Below are 13,823 nucleotides of genomic sequence, written 5' to 3'. Positions count from 1 at the left end.
GCTTCACTACGCGGTGCCGCCCCAGAAGACGAAGGCAGATGCGGTTGGAACAAACCCATAAACCTCCGGTGATCAAGTAAAATCTGACCATCATTTTCCTGCAGCTGGTCAATTTTCCTCTTCATGTTTGTGGCATAATTGTGTGCAAGCTTGTGCAATTGTTTATTTTCATGCTTGAGTCCTCTAATCTCCTCTTTGAGACTCTGTATTTCAGCCACCAACGATTCAACGTGACGGGTTCGAGCAAATAGGCGTTGGGCCATGTTGGACACGGAACCCGCACACTGCACGCTAAGAGCCAGAGACTCCTTAACCGCCAATTCATCAGACCGTCTAGCGAGCAGTCTGTTATCTCTGGGGGTGACAAGGTTCCGGGCCACCACCGCAGCAGTCATGTCATTTTTCATCACCGAATCCCCAACAGTAAGAGGACCAGTAGGGGATATGAAAGATGGGCGCCATATGTTGTCTGGTGAAGGCGGGGCTGCCTCTTCACCACGGTTCAAGTCAAAACGACGATCGGAAGGGCCAGACATTTTCTGAAGGTGTTGAGAAAGAAGAGATCGGACAGATTAAGATTTTGGAAGTTTACAGGAATGAGTGACAAGAGGGAGCTCAAGTGTGTTGTGGAACAAAATTAGCGCCTCTATAAAAAGAAGAAATCAGAAAGGCGCTCCTCAGAAATCGAAGAAGCGTCCTCTCGCAAATCGAAGAGTCGGGGCTCCTTTCTCAAAAGCCGGATTATTTTCTCAAAAGAGGCATTGCATTTCTCAAAAGCTGGGCTTGCTCAGAAACCACGAACCGAACCCCGGATTTCGCAAGATCAATTTGTCCAGACGTGTTGTCACTCGTCACATGCAACTTGCAGCTTTGTGGAAATTACGGGCAGCTTTGTCAGAAAGCGCGTAATTTGTACTATTCATCCATCCACCGGCTGCCGACAATGAGTGAGGGAATAGTTCCGGTTGTGAAGAAAAGTCCCATAAGTATCTACCTTCGCCTTCCACAGCAAAGGCACACCCTCTCAGCACTTCTTCATCTCCGAGAATGCATTCCCAAAGAAACCTCTCGAGTCACTCTGTATTCCTCATTCCCTGGGATACCCCTGCAAACAACCCATCCAGAGCAAAAGTATTTCATATCATAAAGGTTGAAAGCAAGAGTATCTCATATCATGCTTTCTCCCTGTCCTTCTCCTTGTCTTTGTTTTACGATAAGGAGAAAGCAAGCAATCAGCCAGCACTTGGTATAAATCTTCCGATCTGGAGCCAACTGCCTGGAACCTCTTCCTGATTGCTTACCTAGCCTTGCTCTCGAGTACTCATCTTCATCATTTTGTGCTTTCTCTTCGTCTACCACATCTGCTTGGGGGACAGTAAGGGAAGTGAAAATGATACCTCGAAGCATGTGGAGACAATTCAGCTAGGGACAAGGAGAAAGAAAGCAAGAGGTGGGCACTTGGAAAGATTGAAGAAAGAATCAGACCAACACAACTACCTCGTGCCTGCCCGCCGTGCTGAAGAAACAAGCAGAGAAGAATGCAGACTGTGCAATTCTCGCTCAGAATTCCAAACCAGTTCGAGATCAAAGCTGTAGAAAGTCAACAAGCACGACCAATGATCACTTATTAGTTCTATTCATTGTCTTTTATCGTGATTTTCAATTTTTCGTTTGCAATTTTTTTTATATTTTCTTGTGTTACTTAACTGAATTATTTCTTTTCTTTGCAGGAACTTTTGGTTATTTCCACCCTTGAAGTTGATTGCAGAATTTTAGCTTGGGGGTCATCGCTTGATTTTACTGCAAATTAGGGAAGTTTTCAGTCCAATTGTTTTATTTTGTTTCTTATTATTTATTTATTTTATTTTTATTTGCATTATAGTGTTTTCTGACATTGGGGACAATGTCCAGTTTAAGTTTGGGGGTAAAGAGTATAAAAAATGACCAAATTAAAATTTTTTGTACCTTCGACTACGAACTGGTTTCATTTGTTTTTGTGTTGTTGCTTTTTGTTTTCTTAATTAGTTTTGTTTTCTTTAAAAAAAAAAAAATTTTAAAAATCAGAAAATTTAAAAATCCAAAAATATTGTCTTGTTTCCCTTATTGTTTTGAATTAGATTTTTGTTAGTTTCCTGACCCAATGATATAATTGGATCAAATTTGAACCATGATCATCAAGAACTTAGTTAACATGTGTTTTGTGAAATTCCTAATTCTCTTGTTAGTTTTGTACATGTTTGACCATCTTTGAAAAACCAAATGCACATAGCCTTGTTAATGTGAAACTAAAGTATGACTTAAAGCTTCATATGTGAATTTAGTGACCATATACATCCTATGTGAGTTTTTGAGCCGATTGAAAGTGTGTGCATTTTTCATACACTCCTATTCTTTCATGTGTTATGAACTTATGTGAGATACATCTCTAGAACTTGCGTAATGATATTTCGAAATGTTTGTCATTGATTGCATGAATTTGGAAATGATAGAGGCATTAGGTTTACCACTATGGCCCAAATAACCATGTTTCCCAAAGAAAAATGATATCATTAGATTGCCAATTTGAGCCGTGTATGTTGAGCCTTTTATTTCTTATCACCAGATATGTCTACCCTTATACCTGAAACATTTTTTTCCTTACCCTTTCCAAGTGAGCAATGTGAGATTGTCTTATGAGAAATGTTTGTGAAGTACTTTGAAGGTGTTTGGAAAAAGAATAAGTGTGGAGGTATTTCATGTTTGTATTTAAAAAAAAAAAAAAAAAAGAGAAGATAAAAGAAAAGAAAAAGAAAGATTGTATACAAAGAAAATAAAAAGTTGTTCAAGTTTCAGTTTAAGGGTGTGGTTGGAGGTGCTAAAAGAATCGTTGGAAAGGTTGAGTTCTTATAAATCTAAAGAAAAGAATTGCTTGCAATGTAGCTTGGAACTTGTGTTTACCTATTCTTTCATTTCAATAACCCTCTCCCTAAACCTCATTACATCCAATAAAAGTCCTCTTGATTTAAGTTTTGCAATTATGACTGTGGAGAAGTGATCTTTATGCAAGCTTATGGTAGAACTTTCACATTTGATTCTTTGAGCGAAACACATTTAAACTAAACACATGTGTGATTGAGTGTATATCCCGTGAGAAGGTTGCTAGTTTGCATATGATGATTTTAAAAATATAAAAATTTTGAAATTGCATTAGCATGGCTATCTCACACACTACACTTCAAGGATGATTCAAAGATTACTGCTAATATTTGAATAAGGAAGATAAACTTGGATTAGCTTGTTTGGTGCCAGCTATGGTTCTTGTTGATTTGTGTTCTCGAATGAAATTCTATGAGGGTCACATAGGGGGAAGCTAATGTTTTTCTTGTTACTTCTTGTTCTTGTTTTCTTTGTTTTGCTCGAGGACTAGCAAAAGCTAAGTGTGGGGGAAATTGATAGGAGCATATTTATACGACTTAGTTAGCTTGTTTTCTTGCTTTTAATTAGCTAAACTATGATAATTATAGTGTTTAAAGTTATTTTCGTGCAATTTCAGGTTTTAGTGTCAAAGTATGCAAAAAGAAGCAATTTGGAACATTCTAGAGCATTTTTGGGCCAAGATTGGATTGTGCAAGCATGGAGGCATGAGGATGGACGAATTTGAAGACAAAAGAGGCTATGAACATGCTAAAAATCTGGTGAAACAAATACAAGTTCCAAGAAGGGATAAATTTCTAGAAGGATTGACCAAAACTTCACTCAAAACCAAGAAATTCTTCAATGCCGTGGGCATTGATTCACTTTCACCAGAAATTTGAGTGATGATGCAATGCTTAAATCACCATGACATGTGAGTGGATGATGCAATGCTTAACTCACCATGACATGTGAATGGATGACTCAATACCTAACCCACCAACAATTCCCACTCTTTGCCTTGCTCACCTACTCAATTCCACCAGAATTTTGTGTTAAACAAGTCCATCCTTTTCCTATAAATACCATGGCAGCAACCTCATTAAAAACACACAGAAATTCATACACATTTACATTAGTTCCAAGGCTTGCAAAGAAGGAGGAGTGCTTGGAGTTGTGCTAGCCATTCCATTGGAGTTGTTGGAGCATTCTAGGTGTATTCTACTTTGTTTTTCTATGTTTAATATCAATTGTTTTTGTTTAATTGCAAGTATGAGGAACTAATCCCCTACTTAGCTAGGGGGAAGTTCAAAGCCATGAATATATTTGTAATATGAATTGATTACCTTCAGTTGTGATTTCTGAGTTGTGATTTAATTTGCTTAACTGCTTGATTGATAACTTATTTTTGTATGTCGATTAAGAATGCATACTTAATTTACATGCATGAATTTGATGCTAGAATATAAGTGAATTTCACCTAATCGTTATGAACTTATATTCACAAGTAGTGAAGGTTGTTATCCACAATCGTGTTAAGTGAATTCTAGGCTGGATTAACATGCGTATTCCATAGTTATGAATGCCTAGTCAATGTTATGATTTCCGTTGAACTTAATGATCTTTGTTGAATGTCTCTATCATGCGTATTCCATAGTTAGGGACTTTGATGAGGAATAATTTGGTTGTAATGCGTATTCCATTCAATCCAATGAATCTAGGGAAATCTAAGAGTTAATTTAAGCGGACCTAATTAACTTGGAACATTGTCATTCACAATTTATTGGAAGAACAACTGAAAATCAATTTAGGTTGCATATGTGTCATGTGTGGAGAAGAACCCTCTAGCTAGTCCGTCACCTATCCTTTCACCTTAATTCATGCTTTTGTCAATTCTGTAATTTATTTAAGTTTAATTTACTTCTCGTCAAAACCAAACCCCCCCCATTATTAAATTATATTATTTAGTTAGTTTTCATTGTTGTTAGTCTTTTAATTCAATTTCCGTCCATTTCAGTTCCTAGTGTCTAAATTGATTGTTTTCATTATGTTGAGTCATTCTAAGTGTGTTTCGAGTTATTAGAGTTTTTAGCCTAGTTTTGTGTCCTTGAGTCTTGTTTAATATGTTTAAATTAATTTAGAATAGATTAGCAATCCCTCCTAATCCCCGGCCTAGAACGATACCCTACTTACATCTATACTACAATTGTCAAAAAGAGGGTTTAATTTGTGTGTCAAGTAATTCTCGCATCAGTAGTTCGCTTAAAGAGGCTATTGAGAGATTCTTTGCTACAACAAATTTGAGTATGTCCAAGTTACAGGGACAAGGCTATGATGGAGCTAGTAATATGAAAGGTGGGCTAAATGGCCTTAAAACAAAGATTTTGAACAAGTATCCTCAAACATTTTATGTTCATTGTTTTGCACACCAACTTCAACTAGCTCTTGTAGTCGTTGCAAAGAGAATTGAGGGTGTCGCCATTTTCTTCAACAATGCTAGTATTTTGGTCAATACTATTGGATCATAGTGTAAGTGTCATGATGCATTTAGAGAGAAATAACTAGAACAAATTAAGAAAGCTCTTGATATTGGTGATCTTGAAACGGGTAGAGGGTTAAATCAAGAGAGTAGTCTCATGCGTCCTTGTGATACACGTTGGAACTCACATTATGGTACTATAGTTAGTATTATTGCCATGTTAGAAGCCGTGGTGGAGGTGCTTGAATGGATTAAAGATGATACCAACCAAGACAATTTCAGTAAAGCAAGTAAGTTATTCTATGACATACAAACTTTTGATTTTGTGTTTCATCTTTTTTTATGATACTCATATTGGGAATTACAAATGAGTTATCATAAGCATTACAAAAGAAAGATCAAGATATTGTGAATATGATGGCGTTAGTGGAAGTATGCAAGCAAAGACTACAATCCTTGAAAGATAATGATTTTGGAGACTTGCCTGATGATGTACAAAAGTTTTGTGAAGAGCATGATATTGTCGTTCCTAACATAGAGGATTTGCATTTCGTACCTGGAAAATCAAGGCGTAAATCTCCAAGACTCACAAACTTCCATTACTATCGTGTACACCTCTATTTCCAAGTCCTTGATACGCAATTAAAGGAATTGAATGATTGCTTCGATGAGGTAAACATCTAGTTGCTTCTTTGTATGGCATGTTTGAGTCCAGTGAATAATTTTGCATCTTTTGACAAAGCAAAAATTGTTCGCCTATCCCAACTTTATCCTCAAGATTTTAATTGTATGGACCTCATGAATCTTCCAATTCAACTTGACAATTACATTCACAATATGAAGATGCTTAGTGAGTTTTCATCATTGAGAGGAATTTGTGATTTTGCAAAGGAGTTGGTGAAGACCAGGAGGTGTGCAAGCAATATGTTAGTGTATAAGCTTCTTACATTGGCTTTGGTGTTATCGGTTGCAACCGCTTCGGTGGAGAGAGCTTTTTCTGCTATGAAGATTGTGAAAACACCATTGGGTAACAATATGGGAGATCAATGGTTAAGTGATAGGATGCTTGTTTATATTGAGAGATATGTATTTGCTTTTATTGATAATAAGCCTATATGCGACGTTTTCATGATATGAAACCTCGCCAGCAACAATTGTAATTTGTTTGTATTGATAAATTATAGAAGACATTACTATATAAAAGAATTTTGTTGTTGCTATTCTTTTGAACCTTGCAATCTTTTAACTTCGCCCCTCCCAGTCAATTCCTAGCTTCGCCACTGTATATAAGTCTAATATATACTATATCACACACTTTTAATAATATAGAGTCTATATTAACAGATCATACAATATTATTCTCTGACTATAAAAAAAAATATTTAAATCATAATATAGGATGACCATATTAATTTACGCTCTTAAGCCACCTGTTAAATTTTCTGGCTATATTTTTTACAACAACAATAATATAGTCAGAGACCCATCCAAATAAACAAAGGATAATTAACCATCACTTTTCTCATTTAAACACATTAAGCCACATCACACTAAATCCAACCATCACAATAAGACAGTCAAATATCCAACACCAAAATCTGCATGCTACATAAGAACACCAACTCAACTAATTTCCAAAAATTGAAAAATCAAGAGCAATAACAAACGAAAACATTCACACTTCAATGAAATAAAAATCACTACTTTAACACAAAAACCAAACCGATCTACGCATAAAAAATGCAAAAAAAACAAATTGAAAGAAAAAACACACTATCACCATAGCACAATTTCTAAACAGAAGCAAAACCAACCAGCCAAAAAAAAAACATAAAATTGGATGCTCCAACGAAAGAACATTATAGACGATAGAATAACATCACAGTTCCAGGAAAAAAAACAAAAGCTCAAAAGCAAAACAAAATGAAAGGCAAAAAAGCACAACAAAAATAAGAACCAAACTTACAAACCCAGATTTGCAAGCAACAATACAGAAAGGGGAGAAAATGCAGAAGTCGAAAGCAAAAGAAAGGGAAATAAGAGAGCAAATGTGTGGGAAAGAAAAGAGAAATAAAAGAGAAGCTGAAAAGCCAAATGCAAGGGATAATTCATGTTTGTACCATACTTAGGCCCTTCGTATTTAGATCTCGTATAAATACTGGAGGGACTCAAATGTAATTATGTAATAAATGAAGGGGAAAATATGTAATAAGTGAGGAGCCCTTATTTTATAAAAGGACCCCTCACTCTCCTCATTAAGGGAGGCCAATTCTTAGGCCATGGGAAGAACTCTCTCACCCTCAGAAGCTCTCACCCTCTCATCCTCAATCCTCTTAGAGAAATACAATATCAGTGTGAACGTAGCCCAAACATTGGGGTGAACCACGATACATCTTGTGTTCTTTACATTTCTTGCAGATTCATGGTCGGATTTACGTTGTTCCAAGACCCCTTCAGTTTTGTGCATCAACAATTCACATAGGGCAAAATGTAAACCAAAAGCAACAAAAACATTTTTCCAGCATCACTAATAGGTAGAATGAAAACTAAGAAGAGGGCAAAAGTGGTAAATCACTATACAACCTGGAAAAAAAAACCGAAAACATGAAGGAAACAATGGGTGAAACGGGAAGCCCACTGTTAATGAACATTAATCTTCACCAACTTTTAGAAGAGAGTAATATATCCCAAATTCAAATTAGGAGCACACTTACTGGTTATGTACTTGTTTGGCTTTCCCATACAAAGATGAGATCATATGATACCTAGGCATTATGGTGTATGTGAAGGATGGCTAATATATGTAAGGGACGAGGCAATTTAACATCCCTTGAGAGAATTATGGTGTATGTGAAGGATGGCTAATATATACCTAGGCATTTGGAAACATCCAGTTGGACCTAGGATCTTCAAAATCATTAAGAATAACAAATTAGGAGCCAGTCAGTGCATCCCTAGGATGGTTGAAGAGAAAGAAATTCTTAGTGCAACATATGTATGGGGCTGAGTTTGTTGCAGATCTGAGAGCAAAAACATGTCTGATGCTATTTCCTGCATTTTTCTATGGACGAAAATGTGAATTATACATGTTTGCCTCGTCCCTTACATATAAAATGTGAGAGTTAAACGATTCACATAGGTTGTTCAACAATGTATCACACGAAAGTGTGGCGCAAAATAAAACTCGACTTCCCTCGAATGATACTTCATATTATAAAATGACAACCAATTGCATATTTGGGTCCCACCAGTATGAAATGTTGCTCATGCATCAACCTAGAAATAGATACCAAGCTTGCTATATCATCACTTTAATGGAAGAGTATATGGTCAAATAGATGAGGACAAAATTTGATACAAATTTAGAATTATTTTATGTGCAATAGGAGAAAATTGAAACTCCACCATCCATTTTATCTGAGAAAGATAATACTTCTCTTATTCCATGTTGGGAGGAAATCCATCATTCCCCACTAATGTGACATTCTTCCACTGTATAAACATCATAACTGGAATTATTTATTCTCTAAACGCTTGTTGTCCTCAATTTGACGCCACCTTAGCGACTCTTATAGGATACTCAGGTAAATCATCTGGGATGCTCTCTTTGAATGCAAATCCTAAAAAACACCGCCTCTCAGATGTAGAGAAGATCCTAGAGGGTCAAGGAGCAAAAGAGAATATTCAAAAGATTTGCTCATTTGGACCAGAAAACCTTACTAAAGCCTCTTGCCCCGGTACATAGGTTGATATGTTTTAGAGCATAATGGATTCTTCAAAATTACTTACTGCTGGTAAAAAAGTTGATCTCGTCAATTAGTATTGTGACCAAGTTTTCTAGAATGCATGTTAGATGCTACTAGAACAATTGCCACGATTGATCCATGAATAAGGTTCTTAGAGGACTTTCAAACTGCAAAGTAAATAAAGGTCAGCACAAAAATTGGAAAAAGAAAGACAACTAAGTAACTTGTACTTCGTTAAGTATTCGAAAGAATATGACTTAAGGACCCATTTATTTTACGGAATTATCAACCATATGCTGACTTATAAATCTTCAACGTATGGTTCAATGTGTCCTCTGGTTTTCCCCAACATGACAAATGTTGTGAAAGAATGTGCAAATGTGATAAGCAATGAGACAGCGTGCTGCAGTGCGATGGATAGTTATGTTTCCCAATTGCAACAATAGGGCTTAATTACAAACTTGCAGGCCTTGAATTGTGTAGCATCACTTGGAGAAAAGTTGCAGAAAGCTAATGGGTCAACTGTTTACAATCTTTGTCATATAAACCTCAATGAATTCTCTCTTCAAGGTCCGCGTTGTTATATCTGGTTGAATGAACGAATTGTTCGGGCAGGAAATTAATTGGAGTGGGTCCCTGGCTCGAGTACACAGCTCCCCGAGAAGTTGGCACTTTGGTTGGTTGTCAAGCTCTTGCTTGTTGAAAGGCTGCAAGAGGAGGACATAGTTAGTTCTGAAATGTTCCTTTATGGGGCCTTAAGTGTAGACCTTGAGGCTCGCAATCAAAACTAACTAAGTGCTTAGGCGTGCCACTACCATCTCAATATGGCAAATATAGAACAAGTGTGTTTAAGTCGATTACTTGTGCCTCGAGTTATTCTGCTTGTTATCAAAGGATTGTCGTAGATGAGTTAAGTCTACATTAAGTTCTTTTCTGTGCCTTGAGATCAAGGACTTTTAATTCGTTATCTTATATGCTTTTACAGGGTGGAAGTCCAAATCTAACTAAGCCATCGGTTTAGTTCCCATTTAGTCTTTTATAATAGCAAAACCATTAAGTAAACCAGGTATGAGAACTAATGGAACTTTTGATCATCAAATGATTGGAAATGACTTGAATACATACTGGAGAATACATCATAATACCCGATCTATTAGTTGAAAGACAAGACAAAGAGAGTCGGGAAAGATTTCACCTTGTCGGGCAAGGTCAAACGTCTTGCAGCCTTTTTTCTTTGTGGTTACAGAGGGTTGTGTGCTAAAAGGGAACGGATGGTAAATAAGTTTACACGAGGAGATCGATACTACGGCATCTAGAGAAGGTAGCAGAGCTTTTACAACTGACAAAATATGTCTTTCTAAGGGAACTATTGCTAAAAAGGGGTTGGAAGGCACGAACTGGCTTGATAGCAGAGTTTGCATGCTTGTTGGTTTGATTGGTTGAGTTTCTTTGTCTCTAGGCCCTGTTTTCCCTTTTATAGGCATTTGGCCTTAGCTGTTGCAGACCTTGCCCGAAAGCACTTTAGTGAGTCATCATCAATTTTAAATGTTCTGCCATTAGAAAGTGTTTTTGGGCTGAGAGTAGTTGATTTCCATCGGTTGTCACTTCTCTTGTAAGCACATAGCCTTTGCATTAATGAGGAGCCATCATATTGTCTTGAGATGGATGGCTGGGCTTGGTGTTGGGCCTCGGGCAAGTCTCCTCATGTTAGTTCATTTGGGCTTTCTTTCCTTTAAGTCCAAAGTTCAAATATTAACCCAAACACGAATGCCAGGTGTGTATAATCTTACTGTTATGTATTTTCGCTTCGACTCAACTCTCTTGATTGGCAACTTGCAACTTTACTATGAGGATGAGCTCAAGATAATTTTAATGTGTCATAGAAAACAAGTAAAAGTATGTAAGGCTAACTATTTAGTTTGTAGTATCATCTAGGCCTTTTCTTTTCATGGGATAAATATGAACAAGTACTTAAGCATATAATTCTCAATGAATCCGCTAACCAATTCTATACTAACAAATTTATCTCTTAAGAAATCCTTCTTTTTAGTTCTTGCTTTGCTATCCGATGACTTTTATGCTCGAAAATTTTGTGGATTCCATTTATACTGTCAATAGAGTATGGCTGCCTTCTGCTAGCTTGCCTTTGGATGCGACTTATGATAAAACTTCATAAATCAGCTTCATTTGTGATCTTAACAACAATATTGCGGCTCCATGGCCGTCTTTGTCTTTTGAATCTCCACCATCTTGCAAGAAGAGTATGCAAGAAATGTGTTTATTTTTTACTCTCTTTTTTCTATGCTCCTTATGTTTTTTTTTTTATTTTACAGCCACACATTTTACACTGCTTTTCATTTGACTTGTTCCGAAACTTGGTGGGGTTGCGGCTACAAGAGTTCCAGCAGTACACAAAGCAACATATGCACATAGTGGTAAGTGACTGATCCAAAATTCCAAATTTATCTTTTTGTTATGAACTTAAATTCTGTTTGATGATCATTCAATTTTAGTTTTTATTTTTTGTGCTAGAGATTGAGGGAAAGTAAATGGAAGAAGATATAGAAAAAGAAGAGTGGAGGGAGGGAGGGTCGTGGAAGGGAGTATGGGAAATGAAAAAGAATGCATGGAACAAAAACTCGAAACTTGAACAACTTAAAATTGTTTACAGTTTCTGATTTTAGCTTTAACTTTTATAACATTCCATATACATTTTGTGGATGCAAATTTTCTCCTCTTCGATTTTGGACGATTTTGCACCTACAAAACAACTAGCACCTTAGGTTAAGGCCAAAAGCCTCACGCGCCCACGATGAATGGGGGGGCTTTGGCCGAAAAACCTCTGATGCCAAAGTTAGAATTTTAGAGAGAAAAAGTGTTTAGAGTGTTTAGTATTTTTTGCAAGAGGATTGGACCGATCTTTTGGTGAAAATGGGAATCCATTTATAGGGATAGGGGTGGCCGGCCTAGCTAGGGTTTTTGTGTTTGATTTATGTTTAATTAGCCAATTTATTTGGCTATTTAAACATAAAATGAATGTTTTGGTGGTTTTTGGAATTAATTGGCTAGTTAATTAGGGTAATTAAAAAGGGAAAATAGTGGAAAAGGTGGAGAATAAGATGGTTTACTTTTCTTGATGGGATTGGCCGGCCACTTTAGTAGTTTTAGGTTTGGATGGGTGTTTCAATTGATAATTAAGGGATTGATTAGGTAATTAATCCCTTAATTAGTCAATTATTATGATTTTAGGAAATATGAAGGGAATAAGTATATTATTTAGCTAATTGATTAGCTAAATAATGAAATGGGAAATATATGAATAAATCAGGTTTTAAGTTGATACCTATTTTGGGCACTTTTGACTTGGTTGATGGATAATTGTCTGCTGCTTGCGCGTAGGAATCCTAATATGCCTCAAGGGTATTCTTGTCATTTTTTATCCAAAGATCCACGTGTCGCCTTGTGATTATTTTTGGCTCCACACATTTCTTCCATGCATGTCTCACCATCCCTTCTATCTATAGCAAAAAAACTAAAAACGAACTAGGAGCTTAAGTGTGGAGCAAAATATAATCCGAAAAATAATGGAGCTGACATGTGGATTATTTCCTAAGAAGGACAAGACTGCCCCTATTAAATGAGTGACTGTTCAAGGTACCCCTGTTTGTAAGAAAAGTCAAAGGTATTTATGATAGAATAATTCCTTATTCTTATCATAAATACATTCCTAATCAGAAAAGACTTTCTTCAAGTAAGTAATCCTAATTCCATTTATTTAGAATATCTACCTAATTACTCCAAGATATTTATTTACACATATATCTTGGAATATTCCCACTACAATACCACCCTAGGGCTAGCCACCCCTAAACCCTAGAGGGCCGGCCCACTTCCTCCTTCTCTCCCATAAATACCCACTTTATCTCCAAAATTCGGGAGGATTTTTGCTATCCACAAACTTCTAAACACATTCTTTTTAGAATTTTAACTTCGGCATCGGAGATTTTTCGGCAAAACCCCTCATTCATTGTGGACACGTGAGGCTTTTGGCCTTAATCTTAGGTGTTATTATTTTGCAAGTGCATTTTCGTCAAAGGAAGAAACAACATAAATTTGCATCAACAATAAGTACTCTTAAAATGATCAAAAGAGCTTTTGGTGAAAGTGTTTTTTGGAAGTAGCACTAGTTATGTGCTTCTTGCAAGAAGGAAGAACTTCAAGTGTTTTTTTCAAGATTCACTTGCATTTTTACTAACGATTTGGTTTAAAAAACAATTTTACTACTTCCAAACGAGCTCATAGAATAGGCCCTAGTGTTACTCACAAGACTTCCTCTTGTCACAATACACGTTTCTGCTTGATGTTGAACAAGATGTTGACGTGGCTTAATCGTAACCGTTTAAATAGAAGAGAAGGGAAGGGGAAAGAAATTAGGAGGGGAGAGAATTCTACCCCTTCCTTACTTTCCTCATTGGTGGTTCTAGAGATTATTACTTGAAGTTCGACTACAAATACCAGAGATTTTCTGCTTCTTTTACAATTATATAATAATAGCTTTTACCCACCTCCATTGCGCATGTGATCTGATGTGAACTTGACATCCATGAGTTAAAGATATGGTCAATTCCTGATATAAGAAAGAAACTTACAATGAAACGGAATCACTACCACTCTACAATATTTCCTTTTATAAGTCATTTCCAATG

At 36.5% G+C, this 13,823-nt stretch overlaps 1 protein-coding gene and 1 pseudogene across 1 annotated transcript; both read left to right on the top strand.

Moving 5' to 3' along the window:
• Window positions 1-5,788: 5,788 nt before the first annotated feature.
• On the top strand, window positions 5,789-6,508 carry LOC126611745 (uncharacterized). The gene is made up of 2 exons (XM_050280120.1): window positions 5,789-6,043; window positions 6,215-6,508. The coding sequence occupies exons 1-2, from the start codon at window positions 5,789-5,791 to the stop codon at window positions 6,506-6,508; spliced, it is 549 nt and encodes a 182-aa protein (XP_050136077.1).
• A 2,308-nt stretch (window positions 6,509-8,816) lies between these two features.
• LOC126611744 (uncharacterized GPI-anchored protein At1g61900-like) lies at window positions 8,817-11,560 on the top strand (annotated as a pseudogene).
• The last annotated feature ends 2,263 nt before the right edge of the window (window positions 11,561-13,823 follow it).

Source organism: Malus sylvestris, chromosome 17 (genome assembly GCF_916048215.2).
Source record: "Malus sylvestris chromosome 17, drMalSylv7.2, whole genome shotgun sequence".
NCBI classification, from domain to species: Eukaryota; Viridiplantae; Streptophyta; class Magnoliopsida; order Rosales; family Rosaceae; genus Malus; species Malus sylvestris.
Note: the sequence above shows the minus strand (reverse complement) of the source record. Positions and strands in the feature narration are given on the sequence as shown.